Source organism: Eptesicus fuscus, chromosome 5 (assembly GCF_027574615.1).
Source record: "Eptesicus fuscus isolate TK198812 chromosome 5, DD_ASM_mEF_20220401, whole genome shotgun sequence".
Taxonomy (NCBI): domain Eukaryota; kingdom Metazoa; phylum Chordata; class Mammalia; order Chiroptera; family Vespertilionidae; genus Eptesicus; species Eptesicus fuscus.
In genome coordinates this window covers 28,370,654-28,396,306 of record NC_072477.1, presented here as the reverse complement: position 1 = coordinate 28,396,306, position 25,653 = coordinate 28,370,654, and the positions used below count along the sequence as shown (strand labels likewise).

Below are 25,653 nucleotides of genomic sequence, written 5' to 3'. Positions count from 1 at the left end.
AAGGGCAGTTAGGGGTGACCGGGCTGGCAGAGGAGAGCAGTTGTGGGAGACCAGGCCAGCAGGGGAGGGCAGTTGGGAGGAACCAGGCCTGCAAGGGAGGGCAGTTGGGGGCAATCAGGCCTGCAGGGGAGGGCAGTTAGGGATGACCGGGCCAGCAGAGGAGGGCAATTGGGGGGGCCCAGTCCTGCAGGGGAGGGCAGTTGGGGGGGACCAGGCCTGCAGGGAGGGCATTTGAGGGTGACTAGGCCTGCAGGGGAGGGCAGTTGGGTGGGGGGAACTAGGCCTACAGGGGAGGGCAGTTGGGGGGGACCAGTCCTGTAGTAGAGGGCAGTTGGGGGCGACCAGGCCAGCAGGGGAGGGCAGTTAGGGGTGACCAGGATGGCAGAGGAGAGCAGTTGGGGAAACCAAGCCAGCAGGGGAGGGCAGTTCAGAGAGACCAGGCCTGCAAGGGAGGGCAGTTGGGGCGCGATCAGGCCTGCAGGGGATGGCAGTTAGGGGTGACCAAGCCGGCAGAAGAGGGCAGTTGAGGGAGAACAGGCCTGTAGGGGAGGACATTTGGAGGGGACCCAGGCCTGCAGGGGAGGGCAATTGTGGGGGGACCAGGCCTACAGGGGAGGACAGTTTGGGAGGATCAGGCCTGCAGGGGAGGGCAGTAGGGGGGGAACCCAGGCCTCCAGGGGAGGGCAATTGAGGGGACCAGACCTGCAGGGGAGGACAGTTGTGGGGGGACCCAGGCCTGCATGGGAGGGCAGTTGGGAGGAACCAGGCCTGCAAAGGAAGGCAGTTGGGGGAACCAGGCCTGGAGGGGAAGACAGTTGGGGGCCACCAGGCCTGCAGGTGAGGACACTTGGGGGATACCAGGCCTGCAGGGAAGGACAGTTGCGGGGGGGTGAGACCCAGGCCAGCACAGGAGGGCAGTTGGGGGGGACCAGGCCTGTAGGCTAGGGAAGTGGGGGAAACCAGGCCAGCAGGGGAGGGCATTTCGGGGCAACCAGGCCTGCAGGAGAGCAGTTAGGTTTCTTATCAGGCTGGCAGGGGAGTGGTTACAGGGTGATCAGGCTGGCAGGCAGAAGTGGTTAGGGGCAATCAGGCAGGCAGGTAAGCGGTGGGAAGCCAGCTGTCCTTGATTGTGAGAGGGATGTCCCAGATTGGAGAGGGTGCAGGCTGGGCTGAGGGACACATACCCCCGTGCATGAATTTCATGCACCGGGCTTCTAGTTATAAATAACTAGTTATAAATAATGCTACAATGAACATAGAGTTGCATATATTCTTTTGAGTTAGTGTTTTGGGTATCCTCAGATATATATCCAGAAGTGAAGTCACTGGTTTATATAGCAGGTCCATTTTTAATTTTTGAGGAAACTTGATACTATTTTCCATAGTGGTTGTACCAACTGCATTCCCACCAATAGTGCATAAGGGTTCCCTTTTCTCCACATCCTTGCCAAAATTTGTCATTTCTGGCTTTATTGATTATAGTCATTCTGACAGGTGTGAGGTGACACCTCGTTGTGGTTTTTCTTTGAATTTCTCTGACACTTAGTGATGTTGAGTATCATTTCATATGTCTGTTGGCCTTCTGTATGTCCTCTTTGGAGAAGTGTCTATGCAGATCCTTTGCCCATTTTTTAATTGGATTGATTTTTTTTTATGTTGAGTAGTATGAGTTTTTAATTAATTTTGCATATTAACCCCCTTATCAGGTGTATCATTAGGGAATATGTTCTGACATACAGTGGGTTCCCTTTTCATTTTGTTGTTGCTTTCTTTTCTTGTGCAAAAACTTCTTAGTTTGATATAGTCACTTTTTAAAAATTTCTCTTGTCTGAGGAGATATATCAGAAAAAATATTGCTATAAGAAATGTCAGGGATCTTATTGTCTATGTTTTCTTTTAGGATTTTTATGGTTTCAAATCTTGCACTTAAGACCTTAATCCACTTTGAGTTTATTTCTTTTTTAAATATATTTTTCTTGAGTTCAGAGAGGAAGGGAGAGGGAGAAATAGAAACATCATTGATGAGAGGGAATCATTGATTGGCTGCCCCTTGCACACCCCACACTGTGGACTGAGCCTGCAACCCGGGCATGTGCCCTGACTGGGAATCAAACTGTGACCTCCTGGTTCATAGGTTGATGTTCAACCACTGTCCAGGCTATTCTTTTTTTTTTTTTTTTAAACAAAACATCTTGTATTTGGATGTGGTGTTTTGTGTCATCTGAATGTGAGTTCTCTTTTGCACAGTAAAGTCATAGCTTTTAGAAAGCCTGATTATTATTTTTTTGCCCAGAAAAACACATTTCCTATGACTTATTAAAAAGTTATTTAAAATAAAATATTATGCATTTAATATTTTCCAGAGCTATTGTTTTTACTTTAGATTTATTTATTTATTTTCAAATCATTATTGGAGTTTATTCTTGTATATGGTGTAAGAAGATGGTCTAGTTTCCTTTTTTGCAAGTATCTGTCCAATTTTCTCAGCACCAGTTATTATTGAATAGACCGTCTTTATCCCATTGTATGTTCTTGCCTTCCTTGTCAAATATTAATTGACCATGTAGATGTGGGTTTATTTTTGGGTGCTCTCTCTGTTCCATTGATCTATATGTCTGTTTCTAATGCCAGTACCATTCTTTTTTCATTAATATGGTCTTATAATATAGTTTGATATCAGGTAGCATGATACCTCCAGCTTTTTTCTTTTTTTTCAAAATGGCTGAGGCTATTAGGGTTTGCTTGTTTTTTTTGTGTGTGTGTGTGTGTGAACACAAATTTTTAATAGTTCTACCACAGAGACCAGGCAAGTAAATATCCAAAAGTGAAATGGGCCAGATGTCAATGCATATGCATTCACTGTATAAGGAGGGTGGCAGGCTGTGGCATGCCCTACACATAGGGAAATTGCTATTTATTATCAGCCAGTCTTGTTCTGTTTTAAGGAGGGAAAAATGTTGCCAGATCTTTTAGATTTATGGTTTTGAGTTTGTTTTTGAATGAAGATCTGAAACCCATGTTTTTATGTGAAATATTCCCTAGTTTTAAAAGATTATGAATAAAACTGCTACAAACATTCATGGATAAGATTTTCTGTGAACAGGTGTTTAACTTCAGGAAATTGCCAAATTGTTTTCCTAAATTGCTGTACAATCTTACATTCCCATCTCTATATGAGAGTTTCAGTGGCTCTGCATCTAACACTTGGTATTGTCATATTTTTTTATTTTGGACACATTAATAGGTGTGCTTTTAATTTCATTTCCTATTGCCTAATGATGTTAAACATTTTTCATTTTCTTAATTGCTCTCTGTTTATCATCTTTGGTCAGTGTTTATTTAAATCTTTTGCCTTGCCCTGGCTGGGGTAGCTCAGTTGCTTGGAGCCTCCTCCTGTCCACCAAAAGGTGGTGGTTCAAATCCTGGTCAGGGCACACACTCAAATTGTGGGTTCCATTCCCAGTCAGGGCATGTGCAGCCATTCAATGTTTCTCTCCTATTATTATTATTATTATTTCTCTTTCTTTCTTTCTTTCTTTCTTTCTTTCTTTCTTTCTTTCTTTCTTTCTTTCTTTCTTTCTTTCTTTCTTTCTTCTTCTTCTTCTTCTTCTTCTTCTTCTTCTTCTTCTTCTTCTTCTTCTTCTTCTTCTTCTTCTTCCTCCTCCTCCTCCTCCTCTTCCTCTTCCTCTTCCTCTTCCTCCTCCTCCTCTTCCTCTTCTTCTTCCTCTTCTTCCTCCTATTTTTCTTCTTCCTCTTCTCCTCCTCCTCCTAACCCTTCTCCTGTCCTTCCTCCTCCCTTCCCCCTTCCTCTCGCTGTCCTTTCCTCTATGAGAATTAATTTAAAAAAGAAAATATCTTGCTTATTTATAAAACTACTAGAAGCCTAATGCACAAAGATTCGTGCTAGAATGGGCTTTCCTTTCCCTGGCTGCCGGCACCACCTTTCCACTCCAGCCCAGCCCCTTTCCACTCAGGCCCCGGAGCTGCCTCTTTCCGCTCCAGGAGCCGCCTCTTTCTGCTCTGGCCCCGCCTTCCCACGCTGCCCAGAGGCCCTGAGAGACTGGGGGTGGGGCAGAACACCTGCGTCCTGCCCCGTCACTTGGCACCTGTGTATGCAAATTAACCGCCATCTTTGTTTGGTTAATTTGCATATTGCTCCTGATTGGTTGGTGGCATAGCGGAGGTATGCTCAATTTACATGTTTGTCTATTATTAGGTAAGACTAGAGGCCCAGTGCACAAAATATGTGCACAGAGAAGGGGTTCCTCAGCCCGGCCTGCACCTTCTCCAATCTGGGACCCCTTGGGGAATGTCCCTGATTGGACCTAAACCGGCAGTTGGACATCCTTCTCACAATCTGGTACTGCTGGCTCCTAACCGCTCACCTGCCTGCTTGCCTGATTGCCCCTACCTTGCCCCCCTGCCGGCCTGATTGCCCCTACCTTGCCACCCTGCTGGCCTGATCACCCCTACCTTGCCTCCCTGCTGGCCTGATCGCCCCTATCTTGCCCCCCTGATTGCCCCTACCTTGCCCCCTGCTGGCCTGATCAACCCTAACTTGCCCCCCTGCCAGCCTGATCGCCCCTAATTTGCACCTCTGCTGGCCTTATCACCCCTAACTGCCTCTGCCTCAGCCCCTAGTCTGGCCTCCCTCTGTGGGAGGCCACCTGGCAGATCAGGGGAAGGCACCGACCCCATTACCCTGCTGCTGCTGCTGCTGCTGCTGCCACTGCTGGCCTGAGCCTCAGCCCTTCACAGCCACCCACAGCTGCCTGTGAAATATATTCAATAAAATATATTTGTTTGCAAATAATTCAATTGTTTGCTCTCTTAGTGTTAACTCAGTGGGTCTTGAGGGTGAGTGAGGCAGCGGTGCCAACACAGGACCCAGGAGAAGGTAGTGCTTTCTACACTGCCCAGGCCCACGTGGACTATAGCTGCACCTGCCAAGGTGGGCAGGGTGTTTCTGCTTTTTTGTTTTGGTCTGGCCTCCACCCCATTAGACACAGACCCGTGCCTGCACTGAGACTGTGAATGGTTCAGTGGTCCTACTTTTTGGTGGATGGTAGACACACTCCCACCTCCCGGATACTGGTGGTTTCCGAGTCGCTCACGGTGAGAGTGCGGCCCTAGGTCCAGAACAGACTCGGGCATCCTCACCTAGGAGGCCTCCCTGGGCTAGGGGCTGCCGGTGGTTTGAAGGCTGACTCTGACCCCAATCATGGTGGGGGTCCCCTCTGCAGCGCTGGCCAGCCTGGGCTAGGGGCCGCCCGCAGTTTGAAGGCCGGCCATGCCCCCGATCGTGGTGGGAGTCCCCTCTGCGGCGCTGGCCGGCTGGCGGTTTGAAAGATGGCCACGCCCCTGATCCAGGTGGGGGTCCCTTCATGGTGACTGTTCATCCCGCTCCCTCAGCTCCCTGTTCAGTCGTCTGTCCGTTCGTTTTGGTCGTTACGGCCCCTGGGTTTTTATATATTAGGATTTTTATGGATTTTTAGAGAGAAAGGAAGGGAGAGAGAGAGTGAGAGAAATATCCATCTTAGAGCAAAACATCTATCAGATGTCTTCTACATTCCCCCTACTGGCATTCGAGCCTGCAACTCTTGGCATGTGCCTTGACCAAGGAATCGAACCAACAACCTTTTGGTGCACAGGATGACACCCAGCCAATGGAGTGACACTGTCCAGGGCCCTTTTGCCCATTTTTAATTCAGTTGTTTGCTCTCTTAGTGTTAAGTTTATATAGTTTTATATATTATTTGTAAAGATATATACAAGCCCTTTCTTGGAATGTGTGGTTTTCCAACATTTTCCCCCAATTTGTTCTTTTTTACTTTTTTCATTTTTTTAACATTTTTCCCTCACAGAGCAAAACTTCATGAACTTTTTTTCCTAGCTCTAGGTTACAAATATTTTTTTCTTGTATTTTCTTACAAAATTTTATAATTTTACATTTAGACCTAACATCAGTATAAGTTAATTTTATGTAAGGTGTGAGCGTTAGATCAAAGTTCATTTGTTTGCATATGGATGTCCACTTTTGTAACACTATTTGTCGTGAAGCGAAAAGGAAATTTTGTAGACTTCCAGGAGGAAATAAGCAAGGGAAAAAGTATTTCTTATGTATTCTCACTATGGGGTTTCTTATAATGCTTTATCAGTCCCATTGTGTAGCAAGTTCATTTGCTGTAATGTGTTGATATTCTTTGAAAGTAGGCTAATTTGAATCAAGAGCATATTTATTTACAAATGCTTACCACAGTGAATTCTAACTACACTATTCCTTTTCCATATTATTGGATTAAGAGTATAAACTGTAACCAAATGATTAGGGTTTATTTTCTAGCAAACACGGGAATAAGCCCAATCAATATAAAATTTATAAGCAAATATTTTAATACTTTAAATGTGTAAACTATGTGGTTATTTTGGACATTATGTACACAATTTTCTTCTAACACAAAATTTGCTGTAAAATATTCTGAAGGTTATTCAAAAATCAATAAATCAGATATTTATTAAGCACTTATTTTCTAGGAATTGTATTAGGTTCTGTGGAAACTCTAAAAAGATTATAGTTTCATGTCCTCAGAAATTCTATACTGAAGTTGATATATAGTAAAATCTAGAGCTACAAACTCAAATGTCTTCAGTTTCCAGACAGTTATTATAAATATTTTGGTACAAAATAAAAGGGAGAGTTAGAACATTTGCTAACTTAGAGAATTAATACCTGATTAAAGTCATTCACATAAATAAACAAACATACAAATACATAAATAGCCAAAGAAATCATCTTAAAAGATTGAATGAGCATGGCCCTAAGTTTGTCTAGACGGAATCTGAATGTGAAAGATGTGCCTTCACAAACAGTTATGTACTAGTGGACACACAGCTTTCAATGGTGAAAAAGCAGATTTTTCAAAATGTTTAGGTTTATTTCTAGGTAGTGTGTTTGAGTGTATGTGCATGTGTATTTCCTGTGGTAAACATAGTCCTTTTAATTCTCTGTATCAGATCCATGGTAAATATATTGTGGATACTTCTAAAAAATGTTTTTATATTTTCTATTTGGCTTCTATATTACATTAATGCAAAGTTTCTCATTCTTAGCATTATTGACATTTTAGGCCAGATCATTGTTATGGGAAGCTCTCTTGTGCATTGTAATATGTTAAATAGCATCTCTGGCCTCTACCCACTAAATGACCTTAACACCATCCAAGCTATTACTAATAAAAAATGTATCCACAGACAATGGTATGGTGAAGGCCTGGGTTGGGGCTGGAGCCAGGTGGAGGTGGGCCAAATGGGAAAAATTGGGGGACATTTGTAATATTCTCAACAATAAAAATAAATTTAAAAAAATGTATCTAGACATTGACAGATGTTCCCCTGGGAACAAAATCGCTGCAAGTTGAGAGCAACTCTTATGGTTTTAGCAGATTTCTGCCCCCCTCCCCCAACAGATTATAAGTATGCAGAGAAAACAATTAAAATTATAATCTTATTGAAAGTACCTCTGGTTCTTTTTTAGTGTTTTATTGAATATCCATGCTATTACAAATGCATGTTGCTGGACCATAAAGAATACTATAGGGATATACTCATTCAAGAGCTATTCAAACTTAAAACTTTAGTAGCTTATAATATCAAAGGTATATTGTCAGAATTTTGAATTAGCCTTGGCAGAAAGCCAGGATGAACCACTTAGGCAACAGGGAAAACAGAAATAGAGAATGAACAAGGTACATCCTTAATAGTTCTTTCTCAATGTAAAACGTCTTCATAATATTTATTCAACAATTATATATAAAGTGTTTTATTAGAATAGTAAACATTGAGTAGAATCTTTTTTAAAAAATAAGTAAGAACTCTTCCTGCTTTTTAGTAACTTATAATGCTTTGTGAAAATACACACACACACACACATACACACCAGAAATAATAACAAAACAAGACAGTGTATGTGATTACATACCAAATGAATTGGGATAACCAATATGTGTTGAAGTCATTTTCCAAGCAATTTTCATTAGATGCATCTTGCCTTTACTCTGCTCTTTCTCTAATAATGAGACTATCTTTGTCTCTTTATACTCCTTATTTAAGTTTTTACTGGAGTTTAGAGCTCATTTCATGGACCTGAAGTTGGGATATTCTCCAGCCACACATCCCTCTACCTGCAAGTTTCCAATCAATAATTCGGGGTAATGTAATACTATGAGTTCTACTAACCTCTCTGTAATTAACTTGAAAGTGAAAATAAAGTATTTTACTGTTAAAAGTCATGATTAACAAATCTTTTTTTTTCTGTTAGCCCTATTGTTTATCCCATAATGTTGAAGTTTGAGAAGGAAGAATAGGTATGTTTGAGGTGAGAACAGAAACCTTTGAAAGATGATTGCTTGTTAATCATAAAAGTAAAAACTATGATAGCTGACTCCTCCACTCTCATTCCTGAGAAATGTTAGAAGACCTACCAGACTTTTCTAACATATACTAGTAAATAACCTTCTTATTTTTCTTTTTTAACTTAATTTTTATTTTTATTGAAGTAATCCATTCACATGTTCACTTCTCATCTGTTGCTAGTGGGATTTGGCTTCTTGTGATATCCTGAGAAAAAGAATTTTCTGAGACTCACATGTGAGGATGAGATATTGTAGAAAGTTTTATTTCTGTGGAATTAAATCCCTGAGTTGCCAAAGTCCCCTCTCCCGCTGTCCCACTAAGGAAGAAGTGCCATTTTGCCTTCAGCAGGGCTAAAATCAAATCCAGTATCTGGAGTTTTTGTTCCATTTTAAGGCATAGTCCAAACCAGCATCAGGCTAGCTTAGTTTGTGTTTCCCGCTGCAGTCCATCAGTCCATTGCAAGTGGGGACTACATGGCCATGGGCCATGTGGCTATGGAGGGAACATAGGCAGGAGCAAAGTGAAAACACACACACACACAAAAAAAAAACAACACAAAACAAAAAACAAACAAAAACTAGAGAGCCAAGAGCCAAGAGAGCGAGCTCCTTGGTTTGGGGTGTTATGTATCCTCAATTTTTCACAGGCTTACTTCACAGGCTCCACCCCTTCTAGATGACAGCAAGTACCTTCCTTACATCATCCTATCTTCACAGCCCTTGTGCCCATCCTCTCCTTTGTCCTTTCTCTTCCTACAGTGATCTGCAGGGAATGGGCCTGTATGAAATTCAGCTTCCTGGTGAAGCTGCCCAAATGACATACTTATAATGTCACATCTTCCTTTTGCTCCTTTCTTATCCTATCTAATAAAGAGGGAATATGCTAATTGACCTCTCCATCACAAAGATGGATGCACCCACAGCTGAGGCCAGGTTCCCCTAAGGAGCCTTAACGAGCAATCAGCAGGGACCTGAGGCTAGGCCCTCCCCCCGCCCCCATGGGGCTTGATAGGGGACCTCAGGCCACGCTCCCCACCCTGCAGGTCTTGACAGGGGACCTCAGGCCGTGCTCCCCGCCCTGGCATCAGGCTGGGGGACCTCAGGCTGCTCCCCCCACCCCAGCACCAGGCCGGGGAACCTCAGGCCACGCCTCCCACCCTGGCACCAGGCCGGGGGACCTCAGACCACACCCCCCGTCCAGCCGGGCTTGACAGGGGACCTCAGGCCATGCCCCCCACCCAGCGGGGCTTGATGGGGGACCTCAAAGTGCACCCCCAGTGCTGGGTTGGGGGAACTCAGGCCATGCCCCCTACCCAGCGGGGCTTGACAGGGGATCTCAGGCCGTGTCTCCCACCTGGTGGGGCTTGATGGAGGACCTCAAGGCATGCCCCCTGCCCCGGTCTGGGCTGGGGGACCTCAGGACACGCTCCCTGTCCTGGCGCCAGGGGACCTGAGGCTATGCCCCCTGCCTGGCAGGGCTTGACAAGGGTGGGACTGGCTGGGTCTGGATCTAGCCCAATGGGGGGCGGGGCCAGCCGGGTCTGGGTCTCATGCGATTTTGAGGTGCATGTGGGTGGGCGGGGACTTGACTCTGGGTCCCATGGTGTGCCCCAGACTCTGACAGGAGGAAGGTTTTCATATAAATTTTTACTAATTTTCTTTCATCTCTGGCACTTCTATTATAGAGAAAGGGCAAATAACAATATTAAATTATTTCCTCTAATTAATCCCCTTTTAACCCTTTGCACTCGCTTGCTTTTTTCTCAATTCCTTTATTCTAATGCTAACCGTGTCAAGTCACACTCGACATCCGAGTGCAAAAGGTTAATGTGCACGAATTTCGTGCACCAAGTCACTAGTTATTAATAACTAATTACAGTGGCATCACTATAGAGTAAAATAATGCTAAAATAGCTCATAATAATAATAAAATCCAACTGCTTTTCCTGCTTCTTATAGAAGCACTTTCTTTTAGTTGCTTCTTCTGATATTTGCATTCTTATTTCAAACTGTGTCCTTTGCTTTATCAATTTTAGACATGTGTTTACTTCTGTACTAGTTTTCTATAGTTACCGTAACAAATTATCACAAACATAAAAGCTTAAAACAAAAATTTGTTATCTTATAATTCTACTAGTGACCCAGTGCACGGATTCGTGCACACTGAAAGGAAATTAATTAGAAGGTGGCCAGCAGGGCAGGACTGGGCAAGACAGACTGGACATGCCCTGGAGCCAACCTCCCGTGGTCCCTCCCCGGCATCTGCAGAGTGAGCAGGGTCCCTCCAGCAGGTGGGGTCCCTTGGCCTGACCTCTGGGGATTGGGCTGAAACAGCACTCTGTACAGTTGCTGTCGTACCGGGTGTGGAACACAAATGTAAATGTGCAGTATACCAGATTCGGAGCCGACAGTGCCCCAGCAACAACATAACCCATGGCCAAAAGTGGAATTGCAAGACCCTGCAAGGAATCAGGCTCCCTCCTCTCTGGTTTCAGGGTGTGTCACTGGAGAACTGTTGCTGCCAAGTCACTGCAGCTCGGCAGCTCCTGTGTTGAGCATCTGCCCCCTGGTGGTCAGTGTGCATCATAGCGACTGGTTGGATGGTCAGACATTTAGCATATTAGCCTTTTATATATACTAGTATAGATAGTTCAGAAATTCCATACAGGATTTTACTTAGGCTAAGATCAAGATATGGGTAGGGTTGCATTCCTTTTTGGAAGTTGTAGGGAAAAATCTGTTTCCTCTTTTTTTTTTTTTTTCCCCCAGCTTCTGGTGGCCACATTCTTTCCTGGGCTGTTGGTCCCCTTCCTTCATCTTCAAAGCAAGCAACATCAGGCAGGCCTAGCTTTTACACTGTCATCTCTCTGATTCTCTCTTCCACTTTTAAGGACCCTTGCAGTTACATTGGGAATGCAAAGATAAACCAAACTAAGCTCCCTTTAATAAGGTCAGTTGATTAGCAACCTTAATTCCATCTGCAACTTGAATTCCACTTTGCCACGTAACCTAACATATTCACAGGTATTATGTATGTCAAACAGTGTGTTCAGAAGAGAAGTACAGAATTATTTAATATATTTTGAGATGAAGTATTCTCAATGTGTTTGTCCCTTGGAGTGAGTATGAGACAAGAGATTTGAATCTATAGTCCCTTCAGTTGGCCATAGGTCACTGAGTTACTCTTATAATGCGAGCATCTGACCATGAATAATTATGTATTTAAAAGCACATGTTGTTGGTACAACACAGTATTTCAGCTTCAACTAGCTACTTCATCTTTGGCTCAGTTAAAAAAAAAATCTGTTCTGAATCTGAAATAAAAACTATATCTGTTGGAGTTACAGGTTTTAAAATGAGTAAGTTTTGAAAATAGATATTAATGATGGTGTCTCATCATTGTGATTATAATTAACTAGTGGCCCAATGATGCACGAATAAAGATTCGTGCAAGAATGGGCCTTTGTTCCCCTGGCTGCCGGCACCGCCTTCTCTCTGGCTGGAGCAGCCTTTCTGCTCCAACCCAGAGCCACCTTTCTGCTCCAGCAGCCACCTTTCTGCCTTCCCACGCTGCCCAGAGGCCCCGAGTGGCTGGGGTGGTGTGGAACGCCTGCATCCTGCCCCATCCCTGGCCGCTCGGCACCTGTGTATGCAATTAACCTGCCATCTTTGTTGGGTTAATTTGCATACTCCTGATTGGCTGGTGGGCATCGCGAAGGTACGGTCAATTAGCATGTTACTCTTTTATTAGGTAGATATCATTGTGTAATTAATTGTACACTTACTAGTAAATGGTTAAAATGCAAATTTATTAAATATATTTACCACAGTAAAATAAAAAAGGAAAACAAGAGCCAGTTGACCATAAATGTGACCTTTAGTCCTGGACTTTCAGTTACACTCTTTTGCTTTTGATCTTTTCTTATGCCAGTATCATATTGTCTTGTTTACTGTAGCTTTGTTGTAACTTGAAGTAAGGAAGTAGGAATCCTCCCATTTTTCTCTTTTCAAGAATGGCTATTCTGTGTCCCTTGAATTTCCGTATGAATTTTAGAATCTGCTTAACAATTTTTGGAACTGAGTTCTTAAGCCCAGTTCTCCTGCTCTTACTTGTGAAACCTTTGAAAAATTGCTTGTCTCACTTTTTTTCATAATCATTATTATAGATTATGAAAGTTAAATGAGAAAACACATGTAAAGCCTGATATAATGCTTGACATATAGTAAATGTTCAATATACTACTACTGATAGTATTGCTGCTATTACTATTACTGTCTCTACCAGTATAATACCATATATGCTCGTATATATATTGACTACAGTAAAATAGAACTCTGCCTCAAGTGTTTTCTTGTACAATGAGGACAGTGGGTTGTAATGGAAAGAACATGAGATTTGGAATGAGTCTACCTGGGTGCAGGAAGTATGGAATACTGATAGTATATTAATTTTATAGGTATTTTGAAATAAGCTGTGTTTCATGATACCATGAAAATAGAAATGTCATTTTCAGAAATTGGTTCAAAGGTTAAAAATTAATAGTTGGTAAAGTTACTATTAATTTGATTGTAGTCGGGAAATAGAAAAAAAAAGGATGGGTTGAAGTAAGTTTATGCTTGATTTTAAAAAATGCTCATGACTAAGTTGTTTTCTTTAATTGCTTTTAGATTTTTTTTTTTATTGGATTTTGTCCTGGTGTTTCTGTCAGCTTTAATCTACAGATGCCCTGTGTTTTAGCCACTTGATCATTTCCTACTATTTTCTACTATTTTGTATACTATTCACATGCATAATGTTTATAGGTAATATGTCCATATTAATCTAAGAATATATTAAATCATATATTTTACCTGCCTTTTTATTAGTTTTTATATTTTTTATCCTTACCCAAGGATATGTTCTTAATTTGAGAGAGAGAGAGAAAAAAAGAGAGAAATACCAATGTGAGAGGAAAAACATGGATTGGTTACAACAGGAGATTGAACGTATACCTTTTTGGTATACGGGATGATGCTCTAATCAACGGAGCCACCTAGACAGGCTTACCTTCCTTAAAAATTTTTTTTTGATTTGTTGAATTTATTGGGGTGACATTGGTTAATAAAATTATATAACTTTCAGGTATACAATTTTATAACACACTAGAGGCCCGGTGCATGAAAATTCATGCACTGGAGTGGGGGGTCCCTCAGCCCCGTCTGCCCCCTCTCACAGTCCAGGAGCCCTCAGGGGCAGGAGGCAACCTGGTGATCAGGGGAAGGTGATGCCCCATCACACCTCTGCTGCTTCCACTGCCAGCAGCGCAAGCCTCAGCCAGCCCTGGTTACCTGAGCCTTGGGCATCCCTGGTCAGCTGGGCAGCTGCCATCTGAGGCTTGCCTGCACCTCAGGCCGGCCCTGGACAGCTGGGAAGCCGACATCTGAGGCTTGCCTGCACCTTGGGCATCGGCTAGGCAGCTGCCATCCAAGGCTTGCCTGCGCCTTCAGCCAGCCACCATCTGAGGCCTGCCTGCGCCTCAGGCTGGCCCTGGGCTGCTAGGGGTCCAAGGGGACTGGGGACTCCAGAGGCAGGTGCACGGCAAGGCGGGCTGAGGGGACTGGGCTCCACCATCTTGTGGCTGTGGGCGCTGCCATCTTTGAGGGCAGGGTAGTCAATTAGCATATTCCCTCCTTATTGGCTGTGGGTGCCACCATCTTTTGCGATGGTGTGAGGGTCAATTAGCATATTCCCTCTTTATTAGACAGGATCACCTGTACATTATATTGTGTGTTCACCATCCCAAGTCAAGTCTCTTTCCATCACCTTTTATCTCTCCTTTAACCTCTTCTACCTTCCTCATCCCCCTTACCTGCCTTTTTAACAGTTGAAACCATCATCATTGGTTTAAAGCTGATGTTGGAATACTAAATTGGAAGCTTACCTTCCCTAGGTTGGGATTCCAAGAAAGGCAATATTTGAGGTAGTGTTAGTCGACATTAATCAAAGGAAAAACAAGTTGTTGAAGTAGAATTAAAGTTTATTATAGCAACTTTGTTTTTATGTTTCTTCTACAATTCAAATGTTATCACCATGGCATCTTTAAATCATTATTGTATTAACAAATTGAAACTATTTCTGTAATCTCTGACATTTCTGTAATAGGCATTATAGACTGCTTATATTATAACCAGTCTATTTTACAATGATTGCGTTAAAAATTATTATGAAATAATTTAAAACTTTTAACTTATAGTATATTAAGATATGTGTGTACTCAATCTGCTTCGTTACAAAACTATGATTTCTTTGCATCCTCATTCTCTGGGTTGTATCTATTACATAATATAAATTCAATGAATAAAATGATGAATTCATTATTGGCAAGGCTATAGAATTTTCAGTAGTGTTTTTGCTCTAATGTCTTTACTGATATCCTAACAATCTCAACTCCTAATTGAATAGCTTTAATAATTAACAATGAAAACGTATTTTAAATGGCTGCTTTAAATCTGCTACAGAGTTATATAATTTTTCATTTTAGTAACATACTAGTATAGTGCTGCTCTAGTTATTTTACTATGGTCTTATTTAGTATAGCACTTATATAATATGAATTAAGTTAAATTTCATTACTGTTTTCATCATTCAATCTTGACACTTTAAGTCTAGGAAATTTCAAATCAAGATCTGAACACTAACTACATCAGACTAAAAAGTTCTTGCTCAGCAAAGGAAATCACCAACAAAATGAAAATACAACCCACTGAATGGGGGAACATATTTGCCGATACATCTGACAAGGGGATAATATCCAAAATTCAAACAATTCAATTAAAAGATGGGCAAAGAACCTGAATAGACACTTCTCCAAAGAGGACATACGGATGGCCAATAGACATGTGAAAAGATGCTCAACGTCACTAATCATCAAAGAAATGCAAATTAAAAACACAATGAGATTTCATCTCACACCTCTCAGAATAGCTATCATCAGTAACTCAACAAACAAATGTTAGCTAGGATGTAGAGAAAAGGTAATGTAGATTGGTGCAGTCACTGTGGAAGGCAGTATGGAGTTACCTTAAAAAATTAATGATGAAACTGCCAAAAGTTCTTTTTTTTTTTAGGTTTGCACAATTTAGCTAGAAAATTCCTTTTCTTCTCAGAATTTCCTTTTTTTTAATTTAAAGTCTTTATTGTTTAAAGTATACATAAGTCTCCTCCCCCCCCCCCATTGGCTTCTCCCCAGCTGCCCCCACACCCCAGTACATGCCCTCAGCTCCCTCTCCCCTGTCTGTGCCCAATTGGTTATGCTCATATGCATGCATACAAGTCCCTTTGCCCCCTGCCTTCCCTCTTAGGTTGGACAGTCTGTTCGATGCTTCTATGACTCTGGTTCTATTTTTTTGTTCATCAGTTTATGTATGTTCATTATATTCCACAAATGAGTGAGATTATGTAGTATTTATCTTTCTCTGACTGGCTTATTTCACTTAGCATAATGCTTTCCAGTTCTATCCATGCTGTTGCAAATGATAAGAATTCCTTCTTTTTTATAGCACCGTAATATTCCATTGTGTAGATGTACCACTGTTTTCTAATCCACTCATCTGCTGATGGGCACTTAGGCTGTTTCCAATTCTTAGCTATTGTAAATTGTGCTACTATGAACATAGGGGTGCATATATCCTTTCTGTTTTCTTGGGATATATTCCTAGAAGTGGGACTGGATCAAATGGAAGTTCAATGTTTAATTTTTTTAGGAAATGCCATACTGTTTTCCATAGTGGCTGCACCAGTCTGCATTCCCACCAGCAGTGCAAGAGGGTTCCTTTTTCTCCACATCTTCTCCAGCACTTGTCATTCGTTGATTTGTTGATGATAGACATTCTGACAGGTGTGAGATGGTACCTCATGGTTGTTTTGATTTACATCTCTCAGATGATTAGTGACTTTGAGTATGTTTTCATATGTCTCTTGGCCTTCTGTATGTCTTCTTCCAAAAAGTGTCTATTTGGGTCCTTTGCCCATTTTTTTTTTTTTTAATTGGATTGTTTATCTTCCTTCTCTTAAGTTGTATGAGTTCCCTATAAATTTTGGAGATTAAACCCTTATCGGAGATAACATTGGCAAATATGTTCTCCCATATAGTGGGCTTTCTTGTTGTTTTGTTGATGGTTTCTTTTGCTGTGCAGAAGCTTTTTATTTTGATGTAGTCCCATTTATTTATTTTCTCCTTAGTTTCCATTGCTCCAGGAGGTAAAGATAGTCGGTTAAAGATATTGCTATGGCAAATGTCTGCTATTTTGCTGCCTATGGCTTCTGAAACCAAAAGTTCATTTAAAATTAAAAATGGAACTGCCTGATGACCCAGCAATTCCATTTCTGGGAATTTATCCAAAGAAACCCAAGACACTAATTCAAAAAAAATATACGCACTCCTGTATTCATTGCAGCATTATTTACAATCGCCAATATTTGGAAACATCCCAAGTGTCCATCAGTAGATGAGTGGTTAAAAAAGCAGCAGTACATTTATACAATGGAACTAGAGGCCCAGTGCACGAATTCATGCATGGGTGGGGTCCCTCAGTGATCGAGGCCTATCCGTGGCTGGCTGGCTGGGGGGAGGGATCCTTGGGAGGTTGGCTGGCTGGCCTGGTGATCAGGGTCTATTAGGGGGGCTGGCTGGTAAGGGGAGGGATCTCAGGATGTTGGCAGGCCAGAGGGAGGGGCTGCGGGAGATTGGCTGTGGGACCACACTGACCACCAGGGGGCAGCTCCTCCTTTGAGCATCTGCCCTGGGTGGTCATTGTGCGTCATAGTGACTGGTTCACCGGAAGTTCCATTCTAACGGTTGCTTAAGCTTTTATATATCTAGACACTACTTGGCCATAAAAAAAGAAGGAAATCTTACGCTTTGCAACAGCATGGATGGAACTGGAGAGCATTATTCTAAGTGAAATAAGCCAGTCAGAGGAAGACAAGTACCGTATGATTTCACTCCTATGTGGAATCTAATGAACAAACCAGCAGAATAATTATAGACTCATAGATAGAGAGCAGATTGTTGGTTGGCATTGGGAGAACATAGGGGGAAAGGGAGGGATTGAGTAAAAACGGGAAAAAAAAAAGAAAAACTCATAGACACAGACAAGAGTGTGGTGATTGCCAGGGGAAGGGGGTTGAGGGAGGAAGAGGAGGGCCTGAGGGATAAATGGTGATGGACGGAGACTTGGCTTGGGATGGTGAACACACAATACAGTGTACAGATAATGTATTATAGAATTGTGTACCTGAAACATGTATAATTTTGTTAACAAATGTCACCCAATAAATTTAAAAAAAAAAAACACTTTATTTCAGTATGCAAAAAAAAAATTATCTGAACACTAGTTCCATTAGCAAGGATAAATGGTAACATTAAAGAGTTTAAATGCAGGGCTTTCAATAAAAGATAATTTGGTTAAATTAAGTTACTTTTTAATGAAAACCAGGATGTCATTTATTAATTTACATATGAGATAGGAGATATCCTAAAGTATCTAAAATATATAAGTATCTTTTTTTTTCTTTAATGAAACTTTATTGTTTAGATTACAATTGTTTCTCCTTTTCCCCCCCATATCTCCCCACCACCCAGTTCCCACCCCCCCTCTGCCGTTACCTCCCCCCCGTTGTCCTTATCCATAGGTGTATGATTTTTGTCCAGTCTCTTCCCATACTCCCCACACAGACACCCCTTTCCCCCTGAGAATTATCAATCCACTCCCATTCTATGCCTCTGATTCTATTAAGTTCACCAGTTTATTCTGTTCCTCAGATTTTTAATTCACTTGACTTTTAGATTCACTTGTTGATAGATATGTATTTGTTGTTCATAATTTTTATCTTTCTTCTTCTTTTTCCTCTTTTTAAAGAATACCTTTCAGCATTTCATATAATACTGGTTTGGTGGTGATGAACTCCTTTAGCTTTTTCTTATCTGTGAAGCTCTTTATCTGACCTTCAATTCTGAATGATAACTTTGCTGGGTAGAGTAGTCTTGGTTGTAGGTTCCTGCTATTCATCACTTTGAATATTTCTTGCCACTCCCGTCTGGCCTGCATGGTTTCTGTTGAGAAATTAGCTGATAATCGTATGGGAGCTCCCTTGTAGGTAACTAACTGTTTTTCTTTTGCTGCTTGTAAGATTCTCTCTTTGTCTTTTGCCCTTGGCATTTTAATTATGATGTGTCTTGGTGTGGTCCTCTTTGGATTCCTTTTGTTTGGGGTTCTGTGCGCTTCCTGGACTTGTAAGTGTATTTCTTTCATCAGGTGGGGGAAGTTTTCGTTTATTATTTCTTCAAATAGGTTTTCAGCATCTTGTTCTCTCTCTTCTTCTGGTACCCCCATAATTCTGATGTTGGTTCGCTTGAAGTTGTCCCACAGGCTTCTTACACTATCTTCAACTTTCTGAATTCTCTTCTCTTCATGCTTCTCTGGAGCAGTGTCCTTGGCCTCTTTGTATTCCAAATCTTTGAGTTGATTCTTGCGATCCTCTAGTCTGCTGTTGGGTCTCTGTATAATATTTTTTATCTCAGTCAGTGTATGTTTAATTTCTAGTTGGTCCTTTTACATATCCTCGAGGGTCTCATTGAATTTATCGGCCTTTTCCATGAAATTCTTGAAAAACCTTATAACCGTGGTTTTGAACTCTATGTCCAGTCGCTTGTTCTCCTCCATTTCTTTGGTTTGTGATCTGTTTCCTTGCCTTCTCATTTTCACTGCTTCCCTGAATTGGTAGGGTAGCTTTGTGTACTAGATGTCCTATTGGTTCAATGGGTCAGCCTCCCCGTTACTTGAGGTGGACACTCTTGGTGTACCCTTGTGTACTGTGTGTCCCCCAGCAGGAGCTACAGCAAGAACTAGTTTTCTCCTCCTTTGCTTGGGCGGTTTTGGAGCAGTCTGACTGGAGCTGCAGTTGGTTAAGCTGCCACAGAACAGGCCATTTATATGCAAAAGCCGCTGTGTGGAGCCTGGGCGGGTTTGTAGAATGTGCGGGGCGGGGTCTCAGGGCGTCACTAGGCTGGGGCGTGGCCAACGGCGATGGCTGGCGTCAGCCGTCTCTGCCTTTCCACGTTTCCAAGTCCCTGCGCCCCGCGCTCCAGCGCAATAAACAATGATTGCTGTGCGCACCTCTGCAAAAAAGTCACTCTCACTTTCCGACCCGATGGCCGAGAGTCCAGCTTCTCCCCGTAGGTGTCTGGGTCCCCCGAGTGTCCCCAGAAACTGGATTTCAGAGTGATCGGGAGCTTGTCTCCCTTTGGGTTGAAGAAAAGCCGCGCACCCAGTTGCCCGCCGCCAGCCCGATTCGCGCGCGCGCCTCCCTACCTCAGCTTTTCAGCGTCTGTGCTCCTTTCTCTCCTTAGTTGTAAATCTACCACTCATCCAGCTTTCCCGTGGTTCTGGGTGGTAGACGTTTTGTCTTTTAGTTGTATTTTTGAAATTGTTGTGTGAGGCAGCAGATTAGTTGTTTAACTATGCCGCCATCTTGGTTCCTCCTCTAAAATATATAAGTATCTTATTTATGATACCTTTTTTATATTGAGTACTTATAAAGTCAAATAAGTAATCAGAAATTTTCTTTTTAAGCACTGAATTAGAGCAGTGGTAGGTAGGTATCTTGGAATTTAAGAACATAGAGCACCTGTTCATTAGAGATATGATAATAGCACAATACTACCATATATGGAATTTAAAAATTTTAGTAGCACATTTTAAAAACTGTAAAGAAACAGATTAAGTTAATAATATAGCTATTTAACTCAGTATAAATAGCTATATTATTTATACTGAGTTAAATAGCTATATTATTATATTATATCCACAATGTTATTTTAGTATGTAATCAGTGTTTTTAAATTAACCTTTTTATACTAAGTATTTAAAATCTGCTATGCATTTTATACTTAATATACATCTCAATTAGCATCTTGACTTACTAGCTCCTTCAGTTACATAAGAAAATTACTGAATATTTTTGTGTCTCAATTTCTCCATTTTTACAATAGAGACATTATAACGGTTAATTAGATAATATATACTATGCCTAGCAAATGGTAAGTATTATATAAATCTTAGCTGCTTTCCAAAAATATTTCAAACAGATGAACATGATATGTAATGACATCACTGCCTCAAGGCAAAGATCATATCTTAAGCATTAAAGTTGTAACTCACTTATCTTTTTCTATTGGACAGTTCTGGGTACATATATCTCTCTGAATCCTTGTTTAAACTATTTTTAAAAAGAAGCAAAATTAATATTGGCTCATCAGTTGTGACAAATATTTCACACTAATGCAAGATGTTAAAAGAAAACTGTGGTGTGGGAATCTGTGAAATAAATTTCATTACTTTCTGCTTATTTTCTCTGTAAACCTAAAACTACTGTAAAAATTAAGTCTGTTATAAAAACAAAGCAACAAAAAACCAAACACCATGTCTGCTACTGATTCTTGATATATCTCAGTTGTGACAGAATCCATCAGTAAAAGTGGCAGTTTTAGTATCATTAAAACCATCAATCAGAGAAGTTTAGTTATGGTTAACAGTCTAACTTAATGTTTCCTCTTCCAGTAGTCATTCATTATCTACTTCTTTTTCACTAATATATGGAAAATTTAATCATAAAATGGTTGTTTTGCCTTCCTGGTTATTGGGGTGGGCAATGGGCATTATTGGTGGCACTCTGATGTTAATAGTTGTATTTTGTTATACACTATTGCCAGTTTTGAGAATATTTTCTTCTCCCAATTTCAGGTTGGGTGGGACTATATCAGCATACAAGATAGTACCAGACGAAATAGAAGAAATCAAGGTATAGTATGTCATTTTTCATCTCTACAAAGACTTAGTATCTTGGTGGCAAGTGGGGGAAGAATTGCTTATTCTTTATGCTGTTAAATCTTTGGATGTATTAGGACAGCACTTTATTTCAAATTATCCTATTTGAATTAATATATATATATCTCAGATGACCACTATCAGATTCCATCTATTATTATCATTGCATTTCTAAGAAAAATATTAGAAGAATAAAAAGGAACCCTTTCCTGTGAATTTTGTTGAAAAATCTACTAAAGAAAGTGTTGTATTTATCCATTAGTGTGCATAATGAATTATCTTTTTATCTTGTTTTAATTTTTCTTTATAAGTTTTTACCAATTATAAATAATGTCAGTCTTATAGTAAATATTCCCTGGTTCCTTTGAAAACACATGCCAATTTCAATTTAAAATTTACAGTACTGGCCCTGACTGGGTAGATAAGTTGGTTATAGAGTTGTCCTGATATGCCAAGGTTTCCGGTTCAATCCCTGCTCAGGGCACATACAGAAATTAACCAATGAATGCATAAATAAGTGGAACAACAAAATCGATGTTTCTTGCCTTGGCTGGGTGGTTTTTTGGTTGGACCCTCATCCATACACCAAAAGGTTGTGGGTTTAATTCCCAGGCAGGGCCCATACCTAGTTTGCAGGTTTTATCCCTAGGAGGCAGCCAATTGATGTTTCTCTCTCACATCATTGTTTCTCTCTCTCTCTCTCTCTCTCTCTCTCTCTCTCTCAAAATTTTAATTGATGTATTGTTCTCTCGCAAATCCATTAAAAATTGCAGTACAATAAATGAAAAATTGACATTTTTAAAAAATTACAGCATTACTACAATCTTCTGTACTTAACATTTTACTAAACCTTATGGACTATTAATTTTCTAACATAACATGTGGCTCTTGTTTAAAAGCAGTTTACAATTTAACAAGAACTGAACGTACTACCTATTCCATAAGTAAGTTAACAATTGGATAGAAGTAGTGAAGGATAAACAATACTGAGTGAACTTGTTAAAATGATATATGAAGTTCTCAACAAATTATTAACTTTGATTTGATCAACTTTTCAAAATCAAGCTAAATAAATTCAAATCTTAAATAAATCTTTAATTTGTTTACATTATTTTTAAATTAGTTGAACTCATTGATCTTTATTATGTAATATACTATTAATTTCAATATGTCAGGTGTTATGTATAGTCAACATTAGGAATTAATGCCATGATTACATTCTATCATTTAAGAAATCAGGTGTCAGGAGATTTACTCAGACTTGATATAAATTCTCAAAATAAGTGGCTGGTTGGAACCTTTGGTCTAATCCAGATCTCTCATTTTTTTTTAATGAAAGATAAACTTGCTAAAATTAATTGTTTGAGGTCCAGTAAGTACTTCCAAAAATATAATCAAGGGTTTAAAGGTTCAGAATAACACAAGCATATTACTTCTTGAGATATATATTACAGTGTAGGAAAAGACAAACTGTAGAAACTTTATATAATCAATAAATGTATATGTAAATAAGAAGCATTTATATAAAGGATACAGAGTTGAAATCCATCTCTCTAAAAGGTGCTCTGTCTTTTTTACAATTATAATATGTTAAATGATTAAGATAAACAAAGTATCCTATGAAAGACCTAGGAAGGGCACTTGGCCATTTGAAAAAGATAATCAGCAATCTTTCAAAGAACTCAGCAAATTGGAGTTTTATACAGTTCTATATTCTGTGAAAGAATAAATATGAGATAACTTGAGGCCCAGTGCACGAAATTTGTGCACGGGGGTGTGTGTCCCTCAGCCCAGCCTGCACCCTCTCCAATCTGGGTCCCCTCAAGGAACAGGCAATCGAACATCCCTCTCACAATCCAGGACTACTGGTTCCCAACTGATCGCCTGCCTGCCTTCCTGACTGCCCCTAACCGCTTCTGCCTGCCAGCCTGATCACCCCCTAACCACTCCCCTGCCAGCCTGATTGCTGCCTAACTGCTCCCCTGCCAGCTTGTTTGCCCCTAACTGCCCTCCCCTGCTGGCCTGGTCACCCCTAACTGCCTCCCCTGCAGGCCTGGTCACCCCTAACTGCCCTCCCCTGCAGGCCTGGTCTCCCCCAACTGCTCTCCCCTGCAGGCCTGGGTCCCCCCAACTGCCCTTCCCTGCAGGCCCAGTCACCCCCAACTTCCCTCCTTTGCTGTCCTGGTCACCCCTAACTGCCCTCCCCTGCAGGCTTGATCGCTCCCAACTGCCCTCCCTTGCAGGCCTGGTCCCTCCCAACTGCCCTCCCCTGCTGGCCTGATCACCCACAACTGCCCTCCCCTGCAGGCCTGATCCCTCCTAACTGCCCTCCCCTGCTGGCCATCTTGTGGTGGCCATCTTGTGTCCACATGGGGGGAGCCATCTTTGACCACATGGGGGCAGCCATCTTGTGTGTTGGAGTGATGGTCAATTTGCATATTATTCTTTTATTAGATTGCATTAGATAGGATAGAGGCCTGGTGCATGGGTGGGAGCCAGCTGGTTTGCCCTGAAGGATGTCCCGGATCAGGGTGGGGTTTCCCTTGGGGCGTGGGGCAGCCTGGGCAAGGGGCCTGTGGTGGTTTGCAGGCTTGCCACGCCCCCCAGCGACCCAAGTGGAGGCCTTGGTATCTGGGATTTATTTATCTTCTATAATTGAAACTTCGTAGCCTTGAGCAGAGGCCAAGGCAGGCCAGGGCTGCAGAAGCTTGGCTTCCTCCATTGCCGGGGGCAATTCAAGCCTCCTGCTCACTTAAGCTCTGTGGCTGCTGTCATTTTTGTTGGGATTTATTTATCTTCTATAATTGAAACTTTGTAGCCTTGAGTGGAGGCCTGGGTTGGCCAGGGTGTGTGGAAAGCTTGGCTTCCTCCATTGCCAGGGAAGCCCAACCCTCCTGCTCGCTCCATGGCCGCAGCCATTTTGGTTGGGTTAATTTGCATACTCGCTCCTGATTGACTGGTGGGCGTGGCTTGTGGGTGTAGTGGAGTGATGGTTAATTTGCATATTACTCTTTTATTAGATAGGATATGGCAACAGATTCCAGGGTTAAAATAAAAACTGTTGAGATATAGAACTGGCAGTGGACCTTTATGCTATGTTAAGAAATTTAGATTTTATACTGAAAACTATGGGGTGCCATTATGTAATTTTAAGAAAGAAAGAAACGTAACCAGCTTGGTAAATATTTTAGGTTTTTCTGTGATGAGTGAGAAAAATAATTTCAATGAAAAGGAGGTTCCATCTATAATGAAGGAGACCAGGTTGCTTGATATAAACACAAAATGATTAAAACCTGAGCTAAAGAGGTGGCAGTAAGGCTGAAGAAAAAACTTATATTCCTGAAATATTATGCAAGTAGAATAAAAAAATACTTTATTTATTGGATGTTTAGGGGAAGATGTAAAGATTGAGTCATGTTTCTGGCTTAGGAAATCTTAGGAGATCTAAGAAAGGACTAAGTTTGAGAGGAAAGAGGGTATGTTTTGACTTATTTAATTTGTCATTATATATCTGTCTCATATACCCAAATATCCACTAAGTCATTGGGTAAGTCAGCCTGGAACTCAGAAAAACATAATTCTATCTTTTGATTGATATTGGGGTTTGTCATTATGTAAGTTAGTTGAGGTCATGCTAATACATGCAATTGCCTAAAAAGTGATTTTTAAAAAATCTTTATTGTTGAAAGTATTACATATGCTTCCTTTTCCCCCCATTAACCCCATTTAGCCCACCCCTCACCTCCTGCCCTAGGTCTTCACGACCCTATTGTCTGTGTCCATGGGTTATACATATGTATGCATACAAGTTCTTTGGTTGATCTCTTTCCACCCACCCTTGTATTCCCTCTGAGATTTGACAGTTTGTTCCATGCTTCTGTGTCTCTGGATCTATTTTGTTAATCAGTTTATTTTGTTCATTAGATTCCACATATGAGTGAGATAATGAGATACTTTTCTTTCTCTGACTGGCTTGTTTCACTTAGCATAATAACTCTCCAGGTCCCTCCAGGCTGTCTCAAAGGGTAAGACATCCTTCTTTTTCACTGCTGCATAGTGTTCCATGGTATACTCATCTACTGATTGGCACTTGGACTGTTTCCAGATCTTAGCTACTATAGATTGCGCTGCTATGAACATAGAGGTGCATACATTATTTCTGATTGGTGTTTTGGGTTTCTTAGGATATATTCGTAGAAGGGATTACTGGGTCAAATGGCAGTTCCATACTTAATTTTTTAAGTAAACTCCATACTGTTTTCTATATCCTACCTAATAAAATAGTAATATGCAAATTGACCGCACCTTCGCTATGCCCAAGCCATGCCCACCAGCCAGTCAGGGCGAGTATGCAAATTACCCAACAAAGATGGCA

At 41.3% G+C, this 25,653-nt stretch overlaps 1 protein-coding gene across 1 annotated transcript in view; it reads left to right on the top strand.

The window, feature by feature from the left end:
* Nucleotides 1–25,653, top strand: part of GPHN (gephyrin) — a 425,375-nt gene that overhangs the window by 128,851 nt on the left and 270,871 nt on the right. Inside the window, exon 3 of the mRNA XM_008138937.3 lies at nucleotides 21,195–21,252. Coding sequence (XP_008137159.1) covers nucleotides 21,195–21,252 — 58 coding nt within the window. The remainder of the gene's footprint in view (nucleotides 1–21,194; nucleotides 21,253–25,653) is intronic.